A 24,254-nucleotide genomic window follows, 5' to 3' on the forward strand; every position below is an offset into this window, starting at 1 on the left:
GCCCCTGGTCTGCCTGTCTCAGACAGGGGTTCCCCAGCTCCCCTTCACCCTCTCACCAACCTCCATCAAACTTCCCAGTGTCAATGGCAACACTCTCTGGAGTCCAGCGCATCTGATGGGTCAATTTATAAGAAACTAACGGCCCCACCTCCCTCTGAATGGGCAACCCAATAGCCTCCCTGCCTGCCGACTGTGCGTGGGCACCTGGGCCTTGACAGGAGGAAGGGGTGCTGCTGGAGGGATTTCAGGCACCTTGGCAAGCGAGTACCTGAGCTCCTCCAAGCATAGCCTCAAAATCACTACACATGGCACCCGAGCAGCCTGCAGCCAGCTGGAGGCATGGTGGGCATAACCCCAAGGGTCTCCCTGGGAGGGTCTTGGTGCCCAGGGTCCGGGGATGGGGCATTTCCCCTGGCCTCTTGCCAGGAGAGAGAGGTGGCCTCCAGTAGTAGGCACCACCCCCCTCACCCCCCAGGCCCTCGTCCCTTCTTCCTACCATTCCAGCTTGATCTTCCTGCTGCAGCGCCCAAGTCTCCCCAACCACACCGGTGCCCCCCACCCTCCCATACAGCCACGTCCTTTTTGGCCTTACCGGCTCATCTTCCCTGGGAGGTGGGAGATACGATATTAGGATGGAAGAGACCTGGAGGTCACCTTTAATGGGGGCTTTAGCTTTCATTGTTGGGGGGTTTTATTTTATTTACCTAGCGGCAGAGCCCTTCTTGTAAATGAAATATGGAATGCAGAATCAAAGCACATGGTTGAAACTGAGCAAGGGGCCACCTGCTCTGTCTTCCCATCACCACCAAAGTCCCCCTCACCCCCATTCCCTAGCAGGTGTCTGGGGTACAAGCTTGAGAACCCCAAATGTTGTCTGACCTGTCATTTTAGAGCTTCTCCAAGGGTCTGGGATGAGAGAGCCACCAGGAGCCGCAGTGAGTAGGAACAGAGCTGGGCCTGGCAGTCAGGTCCCCTCCCAGGCTGAGAGGCACCTGGAGAAGCCCCAGGGGAAACCCCTAAGTGTCCCCACCCTTTTTGGACCTGGAAGTCAGATGGTGTCTGGCTTCTCTGCACTTCCCAGAGCCCTCCAGAAACTCAGCCCACGCACATGCCGCAGATCGAGGTCACACCCAGCAAGACAGCAGGAGGGGTGACAAGGAGAGAGCAGCTCGGAGAGGCCCTGGGGGAGGGGTGTGGCAAGAACCTCTGCCAGCTCACATTCAAAGACTGCGCTTGATCTGAACACACTGGTCCCATCCCCGTCTGCCTGGAGGCTGTCCACAGCCCAAGTGAGACAGAAGAGGCGTCAGCCTGACGCCCAGCACAAAGTAAGTGCTCAATAAACAATCGCTGAGAACTGCCCAGCCCAGAGCATCTTCCCCACCTCCTGCAGTGCTTTGTAGGCTAACACCCATCTCCCCATCCTGTGGGAGGACCAGGCTCCCAGAGGTCAAGGCCATTTCCAGTCCCTCCTCCCCACCCCCAACCACCTGCCCTCTGATCCTGATCACTTCTGTACTCCACACCATATCTTATGCCCTAAAGCCCTACTTCTGTGCTCAAGAACTTTCAATAGCTCCCCACTTACCAAATATCAAAGTCCAAACGGCTCCTGGCACTCAATGCCTTTTGTGGCCCAGTCCCAGTTAGAGTATGTATAATGATAACAATCATGGCTAGCGTGTAAGTGCTAGGCACTCACTATGTGTAAGGATCATGGCACAGGTAGTCTGGTTTAAATCCTCCAATGATCCTGCAAGGTAAGCATGATTGTGAACCCACCCTCCCTGCTTCCCAGGCTTCTGGTGGGGTTTAAATGAGATACTAGATTCTCCATGGGAGGGGATGTCTTCACTGCCGGGCCCTGGTGCCTAGATCAAACGCATAGTAGGTGTGCAGTATCTATTTTGAGTGAATGAATGAATGATGTAGGTGGTACTGCTTTGCAAGTTCTAACAATGCATCAGAGCTCACGGATTAAATGTAAGAGCAGAGAGGCTTACTGGTGTGTGGGGTGGGAGTGTGGGGGTGTGATGGGGAACCCCCTGCCTCCTAGCTGTGTGCCCTAAGGCAAGTTACTTTGCCTCTCAGAACTTTCAATAGCTCCCCACTTATCAAAATCCAAATGGTTCCTGTCACTCAATGCCTTTTGCGGCCCAGTCCCAGTTAGACTCTATATAATGATAATAATAATGGCTAGCATTTACTGAGCACTCACTATGTGTAAGGATCATGGCACAGATAGTCTGATTTAAATCCTCCAATGATCCGGCAAGGTAAGCAGGTTCTAAGAGGCAAAGTAACTTGCCTTAGGGCACGCAGCTAGGAGGCAGGGGGTTCCCCGTCACATCCCCACACCCCCGCCCCACACACCAGTAAGCCTCTCTGCTCTTACATTTAATCCGTGAGCTCTGATGCATTGCTAGAACTTGCAAAGCAGTACCACCTACATCATTCATTCGTTCACTCAAAATAGATACTGCACACCTACTGTGCATTTGGTCTAGGCACGAGGGCCCGGCAGTGAAGACAGCCCCTCCCATGGGGAATCTAGTATCTCATTTAAACCCCACCAGAAGCCTGGGAAGCAGAGAGGGTGGGTGTTCTACCAGGAAGCAGTCAGGATTTAGGAACGAGCCCAGAGGTTGAAAGTCCAGGCTGCAGCCAGACTCTGAAACATCCCAACAAGCCACGGTGCCTCCCAGAGCTGACTTCAGGAGTCATCTACAACAACGGCTTTGTTACAGATGGGGAAACTGAGGCTCACGGAGGGGAAGCGCCCCCAGTACACAACCATCTCCTGCCTCCTCTCCCCTATCCCCTCTAGGCTAGCCGTCCTGTCTCCCAGATACACAGGCCCAAGGTCCTACCCTCCCTGGTCTAAGAATGCTGTGTGTGACTTTCAACCCCCCCATCAACCACTCCCTTTTCCAGCCCTCCCTCCCGCCCTCCTTCCCAGGGACTCACGAGGTGATGAGCCTCTTCTCCAGGGGCCCGGCCACGTCATACATGGCCAGTCGGTCCCGGCACTCTGCCAGCGTCCACTCCAGCCGGAGTTTGAGCATGAGGTCCTCGGGGCCCTGCAGGTGCCACAGGCAGCTGGAGGCCAGGTGGTCAGGCCCCTTCAGCCGGAGGACCTGGCCCTGGCCCACGTAGCTGTAGCGGTAACAACCTGGAGCGGGGAGAGGGGCACAGCCCCTGATTCCTGTGAGCCAGAAGGAGGGGACCCTGGGGAGCCAGGTCCCTCAAGGTCCTCCACCAGGCAGGATGGGCTGGGCAGGGGAGCCGGGTGGGGATAACCAGACACGCTCTACCCCATCCTTCTCTTTCCATCTCAGTATCCTCATTCATGCATTTGTTCATTGGTTCAGTCATTCACTCATGGAATGGACACACACTGAGCTTCATGCCTTCTCAGTGCCCAGGTAAAGATCCAGTCGCTGTCTGGGGACATGGATGACAGCGGGGACAGACAGACACAGAACAGGCAAGAATAGCTCAGGAGGTGACAGCTCCAAACCCGGCCTGTGGGTTGGGGGCATCCTGGGGGTCCCCGCGTGAGCAAAGAGGCTGGGACGAGCCGGGCAGCTTTGAGAAAAGTACACACAGGGCACGTGTATCTAGAGGACAAGCTGAAGGCAGGGAGGCCGGGCCCAGGCCATTCCCAGGATGGGCGCTGCTTTCTCCTGCAGCCATAGGGAGCCACAGAAGGTTGGCCAAGGCTGGACATGGGCTGGCTTGGACCACACATTCCTCTGGCTGCTGTGGAGACCAGCGAGGCCACAAGCAATGAGGAGAAGAAGGGATGAGGGCTTCACTTCCGGCAGAGAGAAGGGAGTGCCCTAAGGAGGAGTCTGGTAGGCTGCCCTGGGGGGAGGACATGAGCTTTGAGCTAATGATGGTGAAGCCATCAGAATAAAACAGGTGCTTATCAAGCATTTGCTACAGGCCAGAAACTGAACTGAATGCCTTCCCTCACTGTCTCACTCAATGCCCACGACAGCTCTATGAGATACTTTCAATGATTGTGTCCATTGCACAGACCTGGGCCAGACACATCTGGGTTTGCCCAGCCACCACCTAATCTTTCCTGGGCCTTGCTTTCCTCATCTATAGAATGGGACGATAACACCACCCTTGCAGGGCCGCCAGCAGAGGCTGTAGGATGATACACGTTTGAATGCCCAGCACAGCACCTTGCACGGTAGGGGCTCAGTAAAGGCAGTGCCTGGTTCCTCAGGTGGGTGTGAGGGAGACGGAGCAGGTAGGGCTGGGGAGAAAGGCCTGTGACTTTCCATCCTGCAGCTGGTCCCCGCCTGAGGCTCAGACCTAGCCCATCTCACGGCTGCCTCACTTCACAACTGTTTCACCATCATACCCCACCCCCCTACCCCACACACCAGTGAGCCTCTGCTCTTCCATCTAATCCGTAAGTTCTGATGCACTGCTAGAACTTACAAAGCAGTACCACCTGCATCATTCATTCATTCATTCATTCATTCAAAACAGTGACTGTGCACCGACTGTGTGTTCGATCTAGGCACCAGGGTCTGCCAGTGAACATATTCTCTCCCGTGGAGCATCCAGTGTCTCATTTAAACCTCACCAGAAGCCTGATGTTCTTCCAGGAGCCCGTGGGGATTTAGGAATGAACCTGGGATGTGGGAGGCAGCCTGGTGACATGAAATTATAAAACCTGAGTTTTCAGTCTATTTTCTCTGCTTTAAATTGTCTTCTTTGGAAGGCCACAGGCAAGCAAAGGTCCCCCTGTCAGCTTGGTCAGCCTGAGGGCAGGCCCCCCAGGCTAGTGCCATCTGCTGGGCCCCCAGGGGAGGGGGTATATGGGGAGGGAACTGGAGAGAGGGAGGGAGGGGCACTACCCTCCCCACCTAGCACCAACACTCATCAGCTGTGTGATGATGTCATTCTTGGCTCATGGGCCATACAAAATCAGGCAGCAGTGGACCAGATTCGGTGTCCAGGCTGCAGTGAGCCAGTCTCTGTCCCCAATCATTGTCTGATTAAGTCCCCTTGAGGCTCTCAGGAGTAATAACTCTGACTTACTATTGGTTGCAGATTATCAACCTCAGACTCTGTAGAGGTAGATGTTCACTACCTCTGGGTAGTTAACTGAGTCTGGGCTAGTGGCTTAGCCATTCCGAGTTCTGTCAAATGGATGTAATAATAATCCCTGTCCTATGACCTCCTCTGGGCAGTGCTGAGGACCAGGAAGGGAATGGAGGTGAATACACTTTGCTCTGATGCTGCCACCTGTGGCTCAGCCCCTTCTCCCTGACCCCTGGCCGTGCTGACTGCAGTGGGGAGCTGACCTCCCCAGAGAGAGAACAACAATGTCTGCCTAGGGAAGGGACAGGGCCTCCACCAGCAGCTGGGGAAAGATGGCTGGCTCTTCCTAGGGTTTTGTGTTCTTTAAATCTTGCTCCAAGCAGATTCTTTGCTCTTGCCACTTTAATAATTACCCTTTTTTTTTTTTTTTTGAGACGAATTCCGTGGAGAGGTGTGTGCTAACCTCTTGTTAATCAGAAACACCTTCAGGGAGCCTGGCACCTCTCGGGGCTGGGAGGAATTAACTGAACACGACTTGGGTGTTCCCCTCCCCCAGCCTTTGCCCCTGCCATTCCCTCTGCTCAGGGAACCCTTTCTTCTTCTCGCCCTGACAAATTCCTGCCTACCCCCATGCCTGAATTTCTTTTTCTTTTGAAAATTATTTTATTTTATTGTTGAGACAGCCTGTCACTCAGGCTGGAGTGCAGTGATGCGATCACAACAGCTCATTGCAGCCTTGACCTCCTGAGCTCGGGTGATCCTCCCACCTTAGCCCCCCCCACCCCCGAGTAGCTAGGACTACAGGTGCACACCACCATGTCCAGCTAATTTTTTTTTTTAATGGAATTTGCTCTTGTTGCCCAGGCTGGAGTGCAATGGTGCAATCTTGGCTCACTGCAACCTCCACCTCCTGGGTTCAAGCAATTCTCCTGCCTCAGCCTCCCAAGTAGCTGGGATTACAGGCATGGGCCACCATGACCAGCTAATTTTGTATTTTCAGTAGAGACGGGGTTTTGCCATGTTGGCCAGGCTGGCCTCGAACTCCTGACCTCAGGTGATCCGCTCAACTTGGCCTCCCAAAGTGCTGGGATTACAGGCTTGTGCCACCACGCCCGGCCCATGCCCAAATCTGATGCCCCCTCCATGAAGTCTTCCAGGATCCCCCAGTCAGGAGCAACCCCTCCCTCCTGTAGATCTGGGACTCTGTGTGAGGCTCTTGATTTGCCCCCTCTTCTGCTTTGGAACGAACAATTCCCTCTCTCTGCTGCCTCTGGGGCCTCTATTCTCACACTGGCAGTTGGTGTTATGAGAATCTGTTTATGTGTCTGTCTCCCTCATGGGGCTTAAAGCTCCTCCGAGGGCAGGGGTGAGGACACGGTCATCCTGGTGTCCTCAGCGCAGGAATGGGGCCTGGCATGAAGGAAGTGCTCAGAAAGTCGACTTCAAGGATTTGAGTTGTTATCTCTGCCCCCTGAGACTCTGTGCTCTGGACATGCACAGAACCAGTCTCCTCATTCATGCTTTCATTCATTTGTTCAATCATTCATTCATGAAATGAACACCCACTGAGCACAGATAATTACAGAACAACTGCCAGGAACATGGGGACACAGAGGCATGAGGCAACATGAGGCTATTACATAGCACTTCTATTACAGGAGAAAAAATAACTTTCCATAGGGCCTTTTCCTTTCCTTTCTTTCTTTCTTTCTTTTTCTTTCTTTTTTTTTTTTTTTTTGAGATGGAGTCTCACTCTGTCGCCCAGGCTGGAGTGCAGTGGCACAATCTCACAATCTCAGCTCACTGCAAGCTCCATCTTCCGGGTTCAAGTGATTCTCCTGCCTCAGCCTCCTGACTGGTTAGGACTACAGGTGCGCACCACCATGCCCAGCTAATTTTTATATTTTTAGAAGAGACGGGGTTTCGGCTTGTTGGCCAGGCTGGTCTCAAACTCCTGACCTCAGGTGATCTGCCTGCCTCTGCCTCCTGAAGTGCTGGGTTACAGGCATGAGCCACCATGCCTGGCTGACTTTTATATTTTTTAATAATTGAAAACTGTCCTATGGGGCCAGGCGTGGTGGCTCACACCTATAATCCCAGCACTTTGGGAGGTGGAGGCAGGTGGATCACCTGAGGTCAGGAGCTCGAGACCAGCCTGGCCAACATGGCAAAACCTCATCTCTTCTAAAAATATACAAATTAGCCAGACATGGTGGCAGGCACCTGTAGTCCCAGCTACTCAGGAGGCTGAAGCAGGAGAATTGCTTGAACCTGGGAGGTGGAGGTTGCAGTGAGCCAAGATCGCGCCACTGCACTCCAGCCTGGATGACAGAGTGAGACTCTGTTATATATATATATGTCATTCTTGGCGCATGGGCTATATAAAATCAGGCAGCAATGGACCAGACTCGGTGTCCAGGCTGCAGTGAGCCAGTCTCTGATCTCCAAGCATCATCTGATTAAGTCCCCCTGAGGCTCTCAGGAGTAATATCTCTGACTTACTATTGGTTGTAGATTATCAACCTCAGACTCTGTAGAGGTAGATGTTAACTTTCAGAAGACTGTAATAAGCTGTCAATGATTTTAATACACTAGAAAAGACAACTCCAAAGGTTTGAGTTTTCTTGCCTGGTAGGACCTTAATCAGGTTTGTATCTAACTTGGTAATCTTATTCTAGCAGTTCTCTTTTTCCATTAATGATTGATGATAGATAGATAGATAGGTAGAGATAAACAGACAGCTAGCTAGCTAGACAGACAGAGACAGAGAGACAGACAGATAGATAATAGACAGCTAGCTAGCTAGATAACTAGATAGACAAGCAGACAGATATCAACAGAGAGACGATAGATGATAGATAGATAGATAGATAGATAGATAGATAGATAGATAGATAGATAGATGATAGACAAATAGATCAGTTTCTTGCATTCTTTACCATTCTACTCCTTCCCCCATTAATCAGCTAAATAAATATTTGACACATGGTCGCTCTATCTTTGTATGAGAATCATGATTTCACCTCTTTGAAAACTGTACTTTGACCTCATCACCTCCATCCAACAAAGAAGCAAGCATTTGACCAGCAGGATGGGAAGACGGGAAGGTAAGGAAAGGTATAACAAGGATTTAAACTCTGCCTCCCTCCCTGAGAAGGGGTTGAGACGCTCACCCCCACCTTGGCTCTGGGTGACAACGCTAGATAGTGTGGGAGGAATCTGAGAATTTAGGGGCCATAGAGTCCAGCAGCCAGTTGGTGCACTGCACAACTCACACAAACTACAACTTGGACAGCACCTCCTGCCTTGTGCAGCGTGGTGACTCTGCTGATCAGCTGAAAGATTGTGGGTCCACTTGGAGAAATGCAAGGTGACTCTAGCAATATGGCACCAGGTAGGGAGGGAGGGCTGATGAGCCTGACTGGGAAGGAAAGGAAAAGGTGGAAGGAGAGTTCTTGAATGCAATGGCACCGCTACCTCCAAAAGACCAAGTTTTAAAACCAGCGTGACTGACAAACCGTGAATTGGCAAGATGATTTTCTACCATCAGTGGAAACTAGCTTGTGGGCAGGTTGAAGTCAATGATAGAAGAGAGTCACGTTCGTGGACCACTAAACCTGACTCATCCTCACACCCACACAGGAACGCATGCACACCCGTCTACAACACACACACAAATACACGCATGCACAACGCCACCTCCTCTCCCCCTACAGGCTCCAAGACTTGCTTGGGACACATCGCTGAGTCCATCATGGCATCCCCTGGGTGACTCTTGGCCAGGTCTCCCTGCACACACAATAGAAGCCATGTGTCCCCCTGATACACAACAAAGTCAAGACAAACGCCAACTCAAAAGGAAAGTGGGGAGGGGAAAAAAAAGTAGCGTACCCAGCGTGGAATTCAGTGCAGCTATGTCTTTCACAGTGGCTTCTGATAAAAGGAAATGAACAAACAAATAAACAAGAACAAAAATAAAATAAAAGAAAATACAATGAAAATAAAATTAGAGGAGACCCTTGGAGCCAGCCTTGTCTGAGATTTACCCTAAATGCCCCCATCCCACCCTTCTGTCCTGGCTCCTTGAATGCAATGGCACTGCTACCTCACCTGGGGGGCTCTCCTGGGGGGCCCGCCCTGACAGCACCCCAGCCCTGGCAGGCAGCCTCCCCAGGCCACACCACAGCTTGTTTCCCCCAACCTCATGAGGCCAACCCCACGTTTCCGCTCCCAGTACTGACCCAGGATCACTAGGCCCTCGGGGTCCACTTCGTACTCGGCCCTGTAGGGGACGGCAGCCGAGCTGTTGACTGTGGACAGCAGCTCCTCCACCAGCAGTGCCTGCACCACCTCGGGGCTCAGCATCAGCCGGCGGTGCTCGGGGATTTGGAGAATGAACCAGAAGAAGCAGGTGAGGGGTCCCTCCCTAAGGCAGGCAGAAGTGAGAGAGGCCAGGGAAGGATTCTGAGGTCTGGCCCCGGCTCCACCCCTGCTCATGCACATCGAGCACTTTCCGCACCCCAGCCATTGCTGTCCGTCTTCACGCAGAAGCCTCCTAGCGACCTCTGAAGGAGGCGCTCTCATAATCCTTATTTTACGAATGAGAAAACTGAGGCATGAGAGGTGAACTTGTGTCTCATAAACTATGCCGCAAGTAGCAGAACCAGATGTGGACGGGGCAGTCGGGCCCTGGAGCCAATGCTTTTAACCCCATGCCCCTCCAACATCGCCTCGCCTGATGGTGTCAGGCCCTTGATCAGCCATCACAGTCATTGTCTGGTGCAAACCTATCACACCCGTGTTTCCATTCTACAGATGAGCCCAGTGAAGGGAGGGTGACATGCAGGAAGCCAAGTTCCCTCTCTATGCCTTAGTTTCCCCATTTGAAACATGAAGGCATTGCATCAGAAGCCTACAGAGGCCCCTCCCATTCTTTGAATCTCAGCTTCTTGCAGGAGCTGGTCGGGGCAAGGACAACTCACCCAAAGGAATAGACGGAGCTGGAGTTGTAGTAAGTTCCCAGGCGGGTGCTGGTGATGAGCTCCTTGAGCTGTGAGAAGGGAAGACAACAGCCCCTGGGACCCTCTGCAGGGCAGACAGGCCCACTTCCTACCTGGAGGTGCCCTTTGCTCCTACTGGCAGCCCCGCTCCATGCATGATTCTCCAAGGTGGACAGGCTTGATCACGGTCACACAGTGCTAAGTGGCCGGGCCGGGGCATGCATGAATCTCACACCCCATCCCCTTCTTTCTGTTTCCACTACACCCGACTCTCACCTCCACCTGCACTGCTGATGACCCCTCTGCCCTTTGCCAAAAGTCACTCCTCAACTCTGAGAAACCCCACTCAGCTCCTGGGTCCCCTCTGCACCTCCTCCCATGGCCTGGGACAAGCCAGCAGCTCTGATGGGTAGTTTTTGCACATCTCCAACTACAGCGCTGCTGGCAGCATTACAGGCTCTTAAGCATTTGCACAGCGTGGGAATAGTGTTCATGTTATCTCAACTTCACTGCAACCCACAACAAATCTGCAGCCGGGTCCTGTTGTTATCACCCCTACCTCATGGAGGAGGAAACGGGCAGCCTCAGGCTGGGTCCCTCAGAAGCAGACCCTCCATTGACAAGGTGGGGCAAGTGGTTTATTTGGAGGTGATTCTGGGAAACAGTAGTTGGGAGGGAGAGACTGGAAAGTGGGCAACCAACACAGGGCCATGAATGCGCAGTGTAGAGCTGAGAGCATCTGAGCTCAGCTGAATAGGGCATCTCTGGGAGACAGCCTGGAACATTCTGTGAACTATTCCCCCTGCCAGGGCCAAAGAAGCTGTGGTATTGATCCACCCACTCCAGTGCTCATGGTTCAGGGTTGCTCCTGGGAATAACTCCCTGGCACTTCTGGCCTGCCTTGCTGGGCAGTGGTCCTGTAGCCTGAGAGTGGCAGGCAGTAGACCAGCCTCCGTGCAGTGAGCCACCATCCTGTAACAGAGGGGCAGGAGGAGGCCACCGTCCTGTAACGGAGGGGCAGGAGCGGGCCACCGTCCTGTAACGGAGGGGCAGGAGCGGGCCACCGTCCTGTAACGGAGGGGCAGGAGCGGGCCACCGTCCTGTAACGGAAGGGCAGGATTGGGCCCTCAATAGTGTCAGCTGCACTGCGGGACCTTTCCCAAGGTCATGCTCCACCCCTGGTAAGAGGCATGATCAGGATCTAATCCGAGTGCGATTGACCCAAGCGTCCACTAACTTTCCCATGACCCTCAACCTCATCTGCTTCCATGGTGCCTGGAGCAGGGCTGTGGTCCCCGTGAATGCTCCAGATGGGTTGACCAACTGGCTCCATGTGATCAGACCCCACCCCTCTCTTTTCACCCCCACATTCCCTCCCTCTCATCCCCCAAATCCTTTCCTACCATCTTCTGGGCTTTGGCGGTTTCACTGCGGAAGGCACTAGATTCCCGGCGGGTAAGATCCTGGGAGAAGTGGCGATTGAGCACACGCAGACTGCCTGAGTACACCTGGCTGACCGTCACCTCCGCCTTGTACCCTGCCCAGGAAGGAACCATCAGGGTTAGTGGAGGAAGCGGGTGGGAAAGGCTCCTGTCTCTTCCATGCCTTCTCCTGCCACCCACACCCTCAGCTCAGCCTCAGTGTCTTGGGTCTCCACGGCACCATCAACGTCATCATCATCATCTTTGTCACTCCCATTGTCATCATGGTCATCTAAAGTTTATTGGATGACAAACTGGCTGCAAGGTACCAGGGAGGTGAGAGGCTCCCGGATGGATGGTGTCCTACAGGTTCCCAGGGAGAGGCTGACACAGTGACCAGTCCAGGACACCAATGACATGAAGGCCAGGAAATCCACATAGGCCCAGGAGGCCAAGGTCGTGGGTCACCACCACTAGGCATCCTTCCACTCATGAGGTCACCCAGGGATCCCACAGTGTGTGCTAACCACCTACTACATGGGGTACGCCAGTTAACCCAGACAGATGTGCCTCCCCTCATGAAGCTGACAGTGGTGGGTAAGAAAGGCATGGCTCTGGCAACCACACTGCATGTGGCATCTGTCTGTGGGCAGTGCCATCAGGGAGCAGTGCCACACGGTGCTGTTGAGGGGATGTGACGAGGACACTCAGCCTAGGCCAGAGTGGAGTGACCCTCCAGCTGAGATGTAGGGATGGGGAAACTGTAAATTGGTAAGAGAAGAGGGAGGGAAGTACCTTCCAGCAGAGGGAGCAGCATGGGGCACGGGGCCGGTAGCACGGGGACCATGGTGAGGACCCGGGCTGAAAGCCTGTTTGGCTGGAGCAGTCAGAGATGAGGAGGGGCAGCAAGGAGCTGTGGCCTCCGCAGGGCAGGGCCCATTGGGTCTTTACCCGATGAACAAGGGTAACCATGAAAGGTTTAAAATCAGGAATGATGTCATCAGACTTCTGTTTTGCAAAGGCTATTTTGGCTGAAGCGAAGAGGGTAGACTCACAGCCCTGGTTTACACCCCTATTCATTTACTCAGTAAATACTTCTTGAGAGCCTGCTATGTGTAGGAACTGAGCCAAAGTACTTGGGACTATATGAGCAAAACAACGAACAGAACTATCAAGAAGAAACTGCCCTTAATAGCTTGTAGACTAGCAAGGAATCAGACGGTAAACCACACATCGTGTATAACAGGTTAGAGGTGGTCAGTGCGGTGGAAATCAGGGCATGGGGCGGGCTGCAATATGGAGGTCAGGGAAGAAGGTGATGTACATCTGTGGAAAGAATGTCCCAGGCGGGGGCAAGTGCAAAGCCCTGGTGTGTTTCAGGAGCAGCAAAGAGTGAGCAACAGGACAGCAGGAGGGTATGAGATGGGGAAGGGGAGAGGCTGGGTAGGGCTTGCCAGGCCTGGGAAGACGCCGGCTTTCACCCTGGGTAAGATGGGAGGAATGGGAGGTGGTTTTTTTGTTTTGTTTTTGTTTTTGTTTTGTTTTGTTTTTGAGACAGAGTTTCGCTCTTGTTGCCTAGCTTGGAGTGCAATGGCTCAATCTCGGCTCACCACAACCTCTGCCTCCAGGGTTCAAGTGATTCTCCTGCCTCAGCCTCACGAGTAGCTGGGATTACAGGCATGCACCACCACGCCCGGTTAATTTTGTATTTTTAGTAGAGACAGGGTTTCTGCATATTGGTCAGGCTGGTCTCGAACTCCTGACCTCAGGTGATCCATCTGCCTCGGCCTCCCAAAGTGCTGGGATTACGGGCGTGAGCCACGCGCCTGGCCCCAAGCGAGGTTTTAAGCAGCGAAGTTAGAGGATTTCGTTTGCTTTATCAAATGGTCCCTCTGCTGTTGAGAAAGGCTCTAAGGAGGCAGGGCAGTGGCAGGGAGAGCATCGAGGACACGCCTGCAGGGCTCCAGGGGAGAGATGTCCAGGGGGACAGAGCCTGGCCCCAGCTGTGGCAGAGGAGAGGGTGGGAAGTGATTGGTGTCAGCTGCTTTTGATGTGTTTTGGAGTTAGAGATGACCAGGTTTGCTGGCAAAGTGGGGCTGGGTGGAAAAGAAAGAAAGGAGTAAGGGGAAGGTGCCAGAAAGAAGTGGTCTTGGACTGGGAGGTAGGAGGTACAGGTCTGGGGGAAATTATGCAGAGACCTCATGGTCTGAAAGCATGGGGTCTGAGATGCTCCTTAGACATTAAGAGGAAGAGCAGGGGCAGCTCTAGAGACAAGCTCAAGGGAGAGGCCCAGGCTAGAAATGCAAATGTGGGTGTTATCAGGGTATAAAGGGCACTTGAAGCTAAGGGTAGCAGATGAGATCACGAAAGAAGTGGGTGGAGAGAGAAAGGAGAGTCCCCCCCATCAGCAGGGACACAGAAAAAGCAACCTGCTGAGCGGAAAGGACCCGGTGGCGGCCCAAAGTCTAGGGAGGAAAGGGCTTCTGGAGGTGGGGGTGAGCCCCCGGGTCAAGTGCAATGATGACTGAGAAGTGGACATTGGATTTAGCAACCTGGCATGTTGGCGAGCTTGACAATGGCCATTGGAGTTGGGGGGCAGAGGGAGCCAGGTTGGAAAGGGCACAGAGAGACTGGGTGTGTGGACTGACAGCTCCTTCAAGGAGCAGAGAAATGGGGGAGGCACCCCAGGGGACATTGGGGGAGAGAGGGCGTCCTTGCTGGTGCTGGGCCATTGTGTGGGCAGAGGGGGCGGGATCGGGGTCCCAGGAGGAGTGCATGTGATGCAGCCGGGAGGGCAGGTGGGCCAACATATATGGGGCTTCTCTTCTAAGCTGTTTTATTTTCTCACTGAAGCAGGAGACAGGGGCAGGCGGGTGCTGGGGGCTTGAGAACACATAAAACTCTTGCCTGGGAGAGCAGGAAAGGGAAAGGACCCAGGAAATATGGTTGGTGGTATTAAGGGTCCTGCTACCATCCTTAGGAAGCCAGCCACACCCTCTCCTCGGGCCAGGCTGTCCTCCTCGCTTGGGGCCTGTCCTGCTCCAGTGTCACTGGTCACTTGTGCACCTCCTCTTCCAGACAGGGCAGGGCGTGTCTCTGATCCACTTCCTTGCCCAGCACCCAGTCCCAGGAGCACAGCCTGGTCAAGGCGGGAGGAGTCTTTCAAACAGCTCCCAAAGTGCCTCCTTCAACCCTTAATCCCTCTGTGGGGGAGTTGGCTTCCCCCAGCAGAGGCTTGGGAGCACTCACCCCTTGGGTCCTCAGCCCCATGGAGCACCTCTCCTGGGGTGGGGGTGATTTACCCCAGGAGCATAATCAGGGAGAATTAAACTCCTCTGCAAAGAGAAATAATTGGCAGGTGAGTTCCTGGCCCTCCAGCCCAGTGCCCCATGGTTTACCCTGTAGACTAATTAGCCCGCTACCTGAGGAGGCCCCCACAGCCCTGTGCTATCTGGGGCACTGGCTTCCTGCTGGTGGTGAAATGCACATGGCGTCTACTGCCTGCGTTGCTCAACTCTGGGTAGAATCACTATAAGTCATTGCAAGCAGGCCAGTGTCAGACCTGGGGTTCCCAATAGTGTCACTCCCAGATGCTGGTTCCAGACACTCCCAACCCTGACCCCCTTGGATCTAGGCCTACGTGGATTTCTCTCCACTGCTACAAAGTTGGTCCCCAGGTTGCTTTCAACAGGCCTGGAATTCCACCAGGAGATTCAGCCAGTAAGAGCACTAGCTATCCTTTGCAGGACGTTTAATGGGATGCTTCTGATCACGCAGGCATCTGGGTTGTCCCTCCCGTGGCTTCCCAGCCCTCAGCTTCCTCTGTGCCAGCACAATGCTATGCCTTAGCGTAAGTGTCAGGTCTGATGCCTTGGCTAAATCACAAGGACAGGGGCTATCCCCAGAACCTGGCACACAGGAGGTGCTTGGCACTGAGTAAATGAACAAATGAATGGGCCTTCTACAGTGTACAGTGTAGAGGCACAGTCCGATTTGGTTTCTCCATTACTTCCCACTGTCAAAGGCAGAAGGAAGAGGAGAGACTCCATCAATCTTAGAGAAAGATAATAGATGCTCAAGAGCATTTATTCAATGAATGAATGAACGGAGGCCTGGATGAATGGGCCCAGAGCACAGGCCAATTGCTCCCCGGGCACCAGGGGACTGACTGAGGGCTGTGACATCAGGGAGGGGCCAGCCATAATTAAGGACGTGGCAGAGGGCCCCAAGGCTGGCTGCTCTCCAGCTGCCTGCTCCGTCCCCCATTCATGCTGGACCCTGGAGACCCAGAGGGGATAGAGCTGTGGTCCCCACCCTAGAGGAGAACCTAGGCTAGACTCAAGTGAGCAGAGGCACTAATTGGTACCAGGTACCATCGGTGCCTCTGGGCCTCCTTCTTTAGGGCTGGGTTGGCTCCAAGCCTCAGGGGCAACCCAGGAGGACTGCAGGCAAGGGAAGGCAACGTTTATGCTCTGTGGGCTGGCTGGCTCACAAGAACTGGGTGCTAGGAGGGCCCACTTTCCCCACCTGGTGGGGAGCTTTGGGGCACTTTGCCCAAGCAGGAAGCAGACCTGAGCCATAGGACCTGGAGTCAGGGTGTGACAGCATCTCCAGCTGGCAGGACAGGGAGGGAGACCCAGAGAGCAGAAGTGACTTGCTCAAGGTCACACAGCAACATGCTAAGCACAGCTGAGCCTGGAACCCAGTCCTGTCCTGCTGTGCCTGCTGCAGTCACCCCAAGTCCTCCCCAGGTGCCTCTCCCAGGCGGTCCCACAACGTTACCTAGGAAATACCAGAGTAGCACCCCCGCCGAAGCCAGCACGAGCAGGGCCAGCAGCACAAACAGGGGCACCAGGCGGAGGTAGCCCCGGGCTTTTCTCTTGGAGTCCTCACAGGCCTTGAACATCCCCTCCGGCTCCGCTTCCTCGCCATCACCTCCGTCCCCCTGCCCGCCAGCCACCTGGGGGGCCTCGGCCACGGGCATCCTGCCAGGGAAACAGACCAAAGTTGGAAACAGCCTCGCATTTGCAAGGGAGCCTCTGCTGAGCACCGGTGGGGCACAGAAGCAGGACTTCCCTGCCTTTTGGAGTGGAAGAGTAACAACATCAGGCGGCAGTGACTGCAAGTGGGTGCCGAGACAGCTCGCAGAGGAGGGAAGTGCATCTCAGGTCAGCTCGCACCAGAGCTGGACTGGGTCTGGCTCAAGAACCCCACCTTTGCTTCCCACTGGCTGCCCTATGGTCAGAGGACAGACGGAGGTCTCAGTACCTAAACACCCACCTCCCTAGAGGCTGCACCCACAGACAGAACTGAAGTACATGGGGTGCAGACTTCTGTAGACATCTGACCTCTTGCCCTCATTTCCCATCCACGCAAGGAATGCTGTTTCTTGCTCCTGGTTCTGGTTCACGGAGCTTCCCACCACGTCCACACAGTCCATGAACTTAGCCCCCACCCCAGAATCCCCTAAGCAGGCACTGCGCTGGGCCGGGGACCTGCCTTCCTTCACAGAGTACCGTCTGTCTCACCTTTCTGCTCTCAAAGTCTTGTGGCAGAGGAAGGGAACAAAAACTAATATTCATTTCGTGCCCTCATGAGACATTTCACACTTAATTTTCAGGTCACCCAGGGATGTGGAACCATTGTCCCATGTTTTCTTCCTCCAGCCCACACCACGTGGGTACTTCACCTGCTTTATCTCACTTAAACCTCCAGTTCTGCACCCATTGAACAGATAAGGAAACTGAGACCCAGAGTGTTCTAGCACTAACTCAGTCTAGGGCTTTTCCTAGCCCCATTTTCCCAATGTGATTTGAATACCTGACATTCACTCCCAGACGCATTTTACAGATTAAAAAAACCCTGAAGCCCAGAGAGGCTAAGCCGCTTGCCCAAGATCACACAGCAGGGAAGTAGAGGTTGAGTCTAGATGTCTGACTCCCTGCTTTTTCCACGAATCTAAGATGCCTCCCATAAATGAGCTGTTAATTAACAAATCATGATTAAATAGCAACTGAATGTCACCCCTCTCCACGCTCCAGGGTTCCAACTCTATTTTGAGACCCTTTCAAGCAAACATCCCAATGTATTTGGCCTTTGAGGCAGGTTTCCCCACAGTACAGAGAAAGCCTTTGACCCACCCACCAGGAGAGCAAGGGCTCCAGACTACTGCGAAGTTCATCTCCTCTTACTATATCCATAAATACCGTGTAGCTTTAAAATGCACCCCAGGGCCGGGTGCAGTGGCTCACGCCTGTAATCCCAACACTTTGGGAGGCTGAGGTGAGTGGATCACCTAAGGTCAGGAGTTCGAGATCAGCCTGGCCAATATGGTGAAACCCTGTCACTATGAAAAATACAAAAATTAGCTGGCCGTGGTGGTGGGCACCTGTAATCCCAGCTACTCGGGAGGCTGAGGCAGGAGAATCACTTGAACCTGGTCAGGGGAGGTTGCAGTGAGCTGAGATCATGCCATTGTACTCCAGCCTGGGTGACAGAGCAAGACTCTGCTCGAGAAAAAAAAAAACATAAAAAAATAAATAAAATGCACCCCAGATGCAGGCGGGGCTTCCTTTGGGCTGTGTCTTGGGATTTTACACAGTGGGTTTCCAAAAACGGGGCTCTTTAGTAATGCTCAAAGTCCTCCCAGGTGGATGTGAAGGGCCCTGGCCCTTCTCCCAGCTTCCTGGCTCCCTCCAGCTCCCCTTGGCATCGTTCCCAGCTAAGGGTCTTTGGTGTCAAGCCACAGTGACTCTGTTGAGCGGCCCCCATCAGATACAAGGAAGGGAGGGACTGCAGGGGACCCTCACTGGGCATGACATCCCCCTCCACAACTAAGCTAGGACATTCCTGCATGTGGAGTGGGCCCTACTGGCTTTTATGGGGCCAAGGCCAGGGAATGGTAAATGGTAAATGGTAAATGGTAAATGTCCGGCAATGGGTGGGACAGCCCCGCCCACTTCCTCAAATGTTCACAGCATCCCTAGTGAGAAACAGGCAAGAAACAGACCAGTAACAGGGCGCTGAGACTCTTGCATGAGGCCACATGGCAGGTTTGAGTCCCCAGCGCAGAGCTGCCTGTCTGTCCTGGGCTGGCCACCTCTGACTGAGGTGGCTGTCCTCAAAATCTGAGAAGGTTTGCTGGATTGGGAAGATCCCAGGTGATGGGTTGGCTCCTTGCCCTTCTTTCAGTCCCTCGTCCCCTCCCTCTGCCAGAGGAGGACACCATATTCCCGTCGCACCCCTTTTGTTTAAGGGACACGATCTCACTCTGTCACCCAGGCTGGAGTATGGTAGCACGATCATAGCTCACCCCAGCCTCCAACTCCTGGGTTCGAGTGATCCTCCCACCTCAGCCTCCCAAGTAGCTGGGACTACAGGTGCACCAGCACACCTGGCTAATTTTATAGTTTTATTTTTTGTAGAGACCAGGTCTCAAACACCTGGCCTCAAGCGATCCCCTCACCTTGGCCTCCTGAAGTGTTGAGATTACAGATGTGAGCCACCATACCTGGCCCTGTTTTACTCTTGAGTCTGGATCACCAAGGAGCTATTTTGGGATGAGTCATAGAGCCATGGGGACTCGGGGGCATAGAGGTGATAACAGGTGACATTTATTTCAATTGTCTCTGTTGCTTTATGTGCACCTTCTCATGTAAGCCTTACACAGATCCTGTGGGGACAGGTACTCTGATCACTCCTACTTTACAGATGGGAGAGTCAAGGCACAGAGAGGTTGAGCAGCTTGGCTAAGGTCACACAGCTGGTCAGCAGCACAGCCAGGCTGCAAAGTCAAGCAGATTGACTTCAGAGTGACGCCCTGATCACTGAGCCCTACTACCTCTCAGATAATCAGTGTAAAGAGAGGGAAACTGAGGCTCGGAGCAGGTCGTGGGTCCATTAGAGGAAGCCCGAAGAGGGGCAGCTCATGGTGGGGTGCTTGGTGGGCCTCCCCTCCCCTCTCATCCTCCAAGCCAGGCATCCTTCTCTATGCGGATTTTGCCTCCCTCTAAATGCCCCTCACATCCATCTGGGGGGACTTTGAGCAGCACAGAGAGGCTCATTTTCAGGAAACCCTCTGTAAAAACCCAAGCCATGGTCCAAATGGCGGTAGTGGGAAATTAATTCCCCCGGGCTCGTCATAACTTCCCACCCAAACCCCTGGGGCGGCCTCCGCACTAGGTCCCCTGCCTCCATTGCGTCTTCCAGCGCATCCTCCCTCCCCAGCTCAATCGCTCACCTGCTCAGGATCCTTTCACAGCTCCCAGCCACTTATCATCCAAACCCCTTGCTGCGACATCCAAGACCCTCCATGGCCAGGCTGCTGTCCACCCTCCTCGTGGCTATAACTTCCATCATGCACATGGTGCCCCAGGCCCACGAGACCCTGCCTTTGTGCAGCTGAGTCCCCCTGCCTGGACTGTGGGGAACTCTTACCAGGCCACCTGCCGGGCACTGGGTTCTGGGCCCCTGGCTAGTTAAGCTGCCCCCTCCCCTGGGCAGCCCTTGATCAGATCAAGAATATGCCTTGGCTTTGGGTCTTGCCTCTGTCCCCTACAGAACAGGCAGGGCCAGCATCTTGCTCACCCCTGGGGTTCCCCATGGAACGCCACGCAGCCCGTCACATGAGTGAAGGATCAGAAAGAATGAGTGAATGAAACTGCCAAGTCTCTAGGCCCCTGGTACAGGGCTCTCTCTCTATCTTGCTGCCTCCAGGAAGGAGGACTTATGAGGCCTGGCACTGGGGCATGGACAATGGTGTGGGCCTGTGGGGTCCCAGGTTCAATGCTCAGTCACCCTATCTTTGTCTAGCACCTGCTTGGTGCCAGGCTTTGTGGTAGTGACAGGGTGGCACATGGTGACTCTAAGAGACCCCATTCCCATCCTCTTGGGTTTCCTGCCCAGCAGGAGGAGGGGCAGTGGACAGTTGTGAAGATGACAGTGCCACTCTTGTCTTTACTATCATGTAATACAACGGCTCCCCCGTTCCCAGGGTCCAGCACCTTTGGAAAAGCCTGTGGCCCTACCTTCCAAATGCCCCCAAAACCCAGCCCCTTCTTGGCATCCCATGACTCCCACCATCATCCAGGCCACCATCATCTGTCACCTCGACTCCTGCAATAGCCAATCATGCACCCCCCCTACCCAGTGAGTTCTCACACAATGGCCACTGCGTGTTGTCACCATGTGCCCTGCCCACGAGCCTCGCACGGCTTCCATCCACCTAGAACACAGTCCCTAAAGACCCAGGGTCTCAGTTTTCCTGTCCTCTTTGCTGAATGGGAGGTTTGCTCCTTGCTGGGCCTGGGATGTTTTCCTTTCTGCTGGCCTCGTGGCTCCCTCCTTTACCTCCTCCAAAGGGTCAGATGTCACCTCTCCAGAGAGGCCTTCCCTGGGCACTCCCGTCTCTCCTGCATTTTTCTTTATAGCAATTACAGAGGCCTAAATTGCCTGATATGCAAATATGTCATTTATCTGCCTCCTCCCTGTCTGTAAGCTGCATGAGAGCAGAGTCTGGTACTCAGCGGACACTCAGTAATTGTTAAATGAATGAATGACAAGGTCCCAGCTCCTTCCTCCCTACAGAAGTCCAAGGTGCTGTGTGCATATGTGGCCTGGCCAACTTCTCCTGCCTCCTTTTTTCCCACCCTCTCTTTTCCCCGTCGCACCCCAAGGACACTGGACTTCCCTTGGTGAGAAATTTTAACAATGGGATGGTAGCAAACATTTATGGATTAAGAGCAGCCAGCCGGCACCAAGAGCCCTCGTGGACCTTGAGCCCTGTCAGTGCTTGTTCACGGCCAGGCGTCCCCACACTCTTCCTTCTGCCTGGGCCCCCACCTCCCAACCTGGCCAGCTCTTATGCAGCCCCTGTCACCTCAGCTCAGACCTCACCTCTTCGCAGCTCTGCCAGAGTGCCCTAGAAGGGGCGGCTGCCCCTCGCGATATGCAGCTCACCTGTGGGCACTCTCTCTGTCCCTCACATTGAGCTCCTGGAAGCGGGGACTGTGCTCCAATTGCCACAGGGGCCTGAAGCAGTCCCCCAGCTCTGAGCACCATGGACCCCACCCTGGCACCTGCTCCTCACTCCCTCCTGCCATTCTGGCCATTGGAGGGTCTCAGGTCTGCCTGCTGGAGGCTGAGCTCCTTGGGGTGGGGCCGCGACTCCCCCGGCAATGCAGATCCGGATTCAACTGCTGCGTATGAACTCCTACCATGTGCCAGCCCTGTGCTGGGCAGTGCTGCAAACTCCACTGCAGCCTCCAACAGCCTGGGGTGCATACTTTGCTGACTCTATTTAATGGCTGGGGAAACTGAGGTAGAGAGAGGTAACATGACTTACCTGAGGTCCCTCAGCCAGGGCAGAGCAGAGCAGAGCAGGGACTCTGGGCTAGGGCCATAGGGGCATCTTTCAGTGAAACCATTAGGCCCTAGAGTCCTGAGAGTGTGGGGGACTGGGTGGGGGTCCCTTCCACACATATAAACACACTCACAGACCCACAGATGTACACAGATGGAGACACGCGGAGGGATATACACACATCTATTCATGACACAAAAATTCACAGATGCACGCTCTTCCTACACAGACACACACACGCACACACACACACATACATGCCAACTCTGAGCCTGTGAGCCCAGGGTCCTGGGCTTAAGTCAGTACACAGGTGCAATGTGGGGCTCCGGGCCTGTCTCCCACACCAGAAGGCCCAGGTGGGGTACTGGGTATGGAGGGAGCAGCATGTCCAGTCCTGCGAGGCAGGGGTAGGGTGGCCTCTCCCTTCCTCCTGTCCCTGCCACCTGAATCCCAGGCCACCAACCACCCAGCACTGATGCTGTGCCTGTCCACACACCTGGTGTCACCCTGCGTGGTCCCTCCCCTCCCCAGCTCTGTGGGCCCCTCACCTTCTGCTCACTGATCACCCTCTGGCCGATGAGGCCCTGCAGGCCTGGCCTCGGAGCAGGGTAGGTGGCTTAGGCCACAGGGAGCCAGGCCCAGCTCTTAGGGTGGACACTGTCACTAGGTCATTTATAGATCCCAGTCCCCTGTCCTGGAGGCCCCCGCTTACCTTTGGGAGTGGCGGATAGGTGCCGGGCCTGCACGCAGGCCTCAGGAGCCTCTGTTTGTCCAGGCCAAGGCCTCCCCACCCCCACCCAGCCAGCCCAGGCTGGATCAATGGCCTAGAGCCATGACCAGGGTGTCTGGCCCTTGTCCCCTGTGGCCTGTGGCCCCAGGCTCCATGGAGCTCCTCCTGCTGGGTCCTGGACGGCACTGTGACTAAGTACAGGTAAACAGGCAGGAGGTAGGAGAAGGCAGTGCCTGCCCCGCCCCATCTTCCCCCACCCTCGCATGGGCACCCCAGAGGCTGGCAGGCAGGTGCGGGAGATCTGAGCTCTCCCCCGAGGCCCGTTGCCTGGTGACATGCCTGCCTGGTTACAGCCCCTGGTCCCCGAGAGCATGAGGTAGGGACGGCCAAGGACTGGGGATTGTGCAGAGGCCGGTGCAGGTGAGTGCAGGGGCTCACAAGGGTGAGTCCAGGTGCTTATCTGGACAGGCAAGACTAAAGGAGCTGCTGGCCTGAGAGAGAGAAAAGGAGGCTGGGCCCATATACTCTGGGGACTGGAGAGGAGAAAGGGGAGGCAGGGGTGGGGTTTGATGCTATTTTCTGTTTAGCTGGGAATTATTTGAATTCCTACCTCGTTCTTTTTTTTTTTTTTTTTTTTTGAGATGGAGTCTCACTCCGTCACCCAGGCTAGAGTGCAGTGGTGTGATTTCAGCTCACTGCAACCTCCGCCTCCCGGGTTCAAGCAATTCTCCTGCCTCAGCCTCCCGAGTAGCTGGGATTACAGCGCCCACCACCATGCCCGGCTAATTTTCATAATTTTAGAAGAGATGGGGTTTCACCATGTTAGCCAGGCTGGTCTCGAACTCCTGACCTCAAGTGATTCCACCCACCTCGACCTCCCAAAACGCTAGGATTACAGGCATGAGCGACCGCACGCAGCATGAATTCCTACCTGGTTCCGTAGTGCTGTGCTGTCCATGACGGTAGCCGCTGGTCACCCGTGGCTCTTGAGTCAGTCTGAACTGAGAAAAGCTGCACAGGGGAGACGCACACCAGGTTTCCAAGGCCAAGTGCAAACAGGATGTCAACCAACATGATAACAATTTTTATATTGATTTTATGTTGAAATAACACTGGCGATCATGGGATAAATAAAATGTATTATTAAAATCAATTTTCATCTGCCTCTCTTGTTTTTTTTTTTCAGAGACAGGGTCTCATTGGGTTGCCAGGCTGGTCTGGAGCTCCTGGGCCTACATGATCCTCCTGCTTCAGCCTCCCAAGTAGCTGGGATTACAGGCGTGGGCCACCACACCTCTTGTTGCATGTGGGTATTAGACAGGTTAAGTCACAAGTGTTACCTGCGTTGTTGTTCTATGGAACAGCGTTGCTGTGGAGATGGGTTTGAGCCATATGTGTGCCGAAGTGCCGGATGAGAGCCAGGACTTTCTAGGGTGCGTGCAGGGCAGCGGGCGTCTGTCTCAGACAAGGCTGACTTTCAGAGAGTCTACATCCTGAGGCCAGAATGCGGGGTGCACGCCTGAGATGCTGTGTGCTGTGGGCATATGGGTCCCAGAGTATGTGTGTAAGAGAGACAGTCTGGAATTTGTGTGTGTAGATTATGTATGTGTAGAATGTGCGTGTGTGTGTGTGTGTGTGTGTATGTGTGGAGGGTAGGGATTGTGTGTGGGGTATAA

General features: G+C 54.2%; 1 protein-coding gene across 1 annotated transcript in view; it reads right to left on the reverse strand.

Annotated features, from left to right (window-relative positions):
* Positions 1-24,254, reverse strand: part of TMPRSS6 (transmembrane serine protease 6) — a 45,634-nt gene extending 21,380 nt beyond the window's left edge. The window contains exons 1-7 of the mRNA XM_055105505.2: positions 23,510-24,254; positions 16,271-16,473; positions 11,471-11,604; positions 10,050-10,117; positions 9,309-9,493; positions 8,959-9,000; positions 2,968-3,172 (exon numbers count right to left, since the gene is read on the reverse strand). Coding sequence (XP_054961480.2) covers positions 2,968-3,172; positions 8,959-9,000; positions 9,309-9,493; positions 10,050-10,117; positions 11,471-11,604; positions 16,271-16,473; positions 23,510-23,652 — 980 coding nt within the window. The 5' untranslated portion in view covers positions 23,653-24,254. The remainder of the gene's footprint in view (positions 1-2,967; positions 3,173-8,958; positions 9,001-9,308; positions 9,494-10,049; positions 10,118-11,470; positions 11,605-16,270; positions 16,474-23,509) is intronic.

The sequence above is a fragment of the Pan paniscus genome, chromosome 23, assembly GCF_029289425.2.
Source record: "Pan paniscus chromosome 23, NHGRI_mPanPan1-v2.0_pri, whole genome shotgun sequence".
Lineage (NCBI taxonomy): Eukaryota > Metazoa > Chordata > Mammalia > Primates > Hominidae > Pan > Pan paniscus.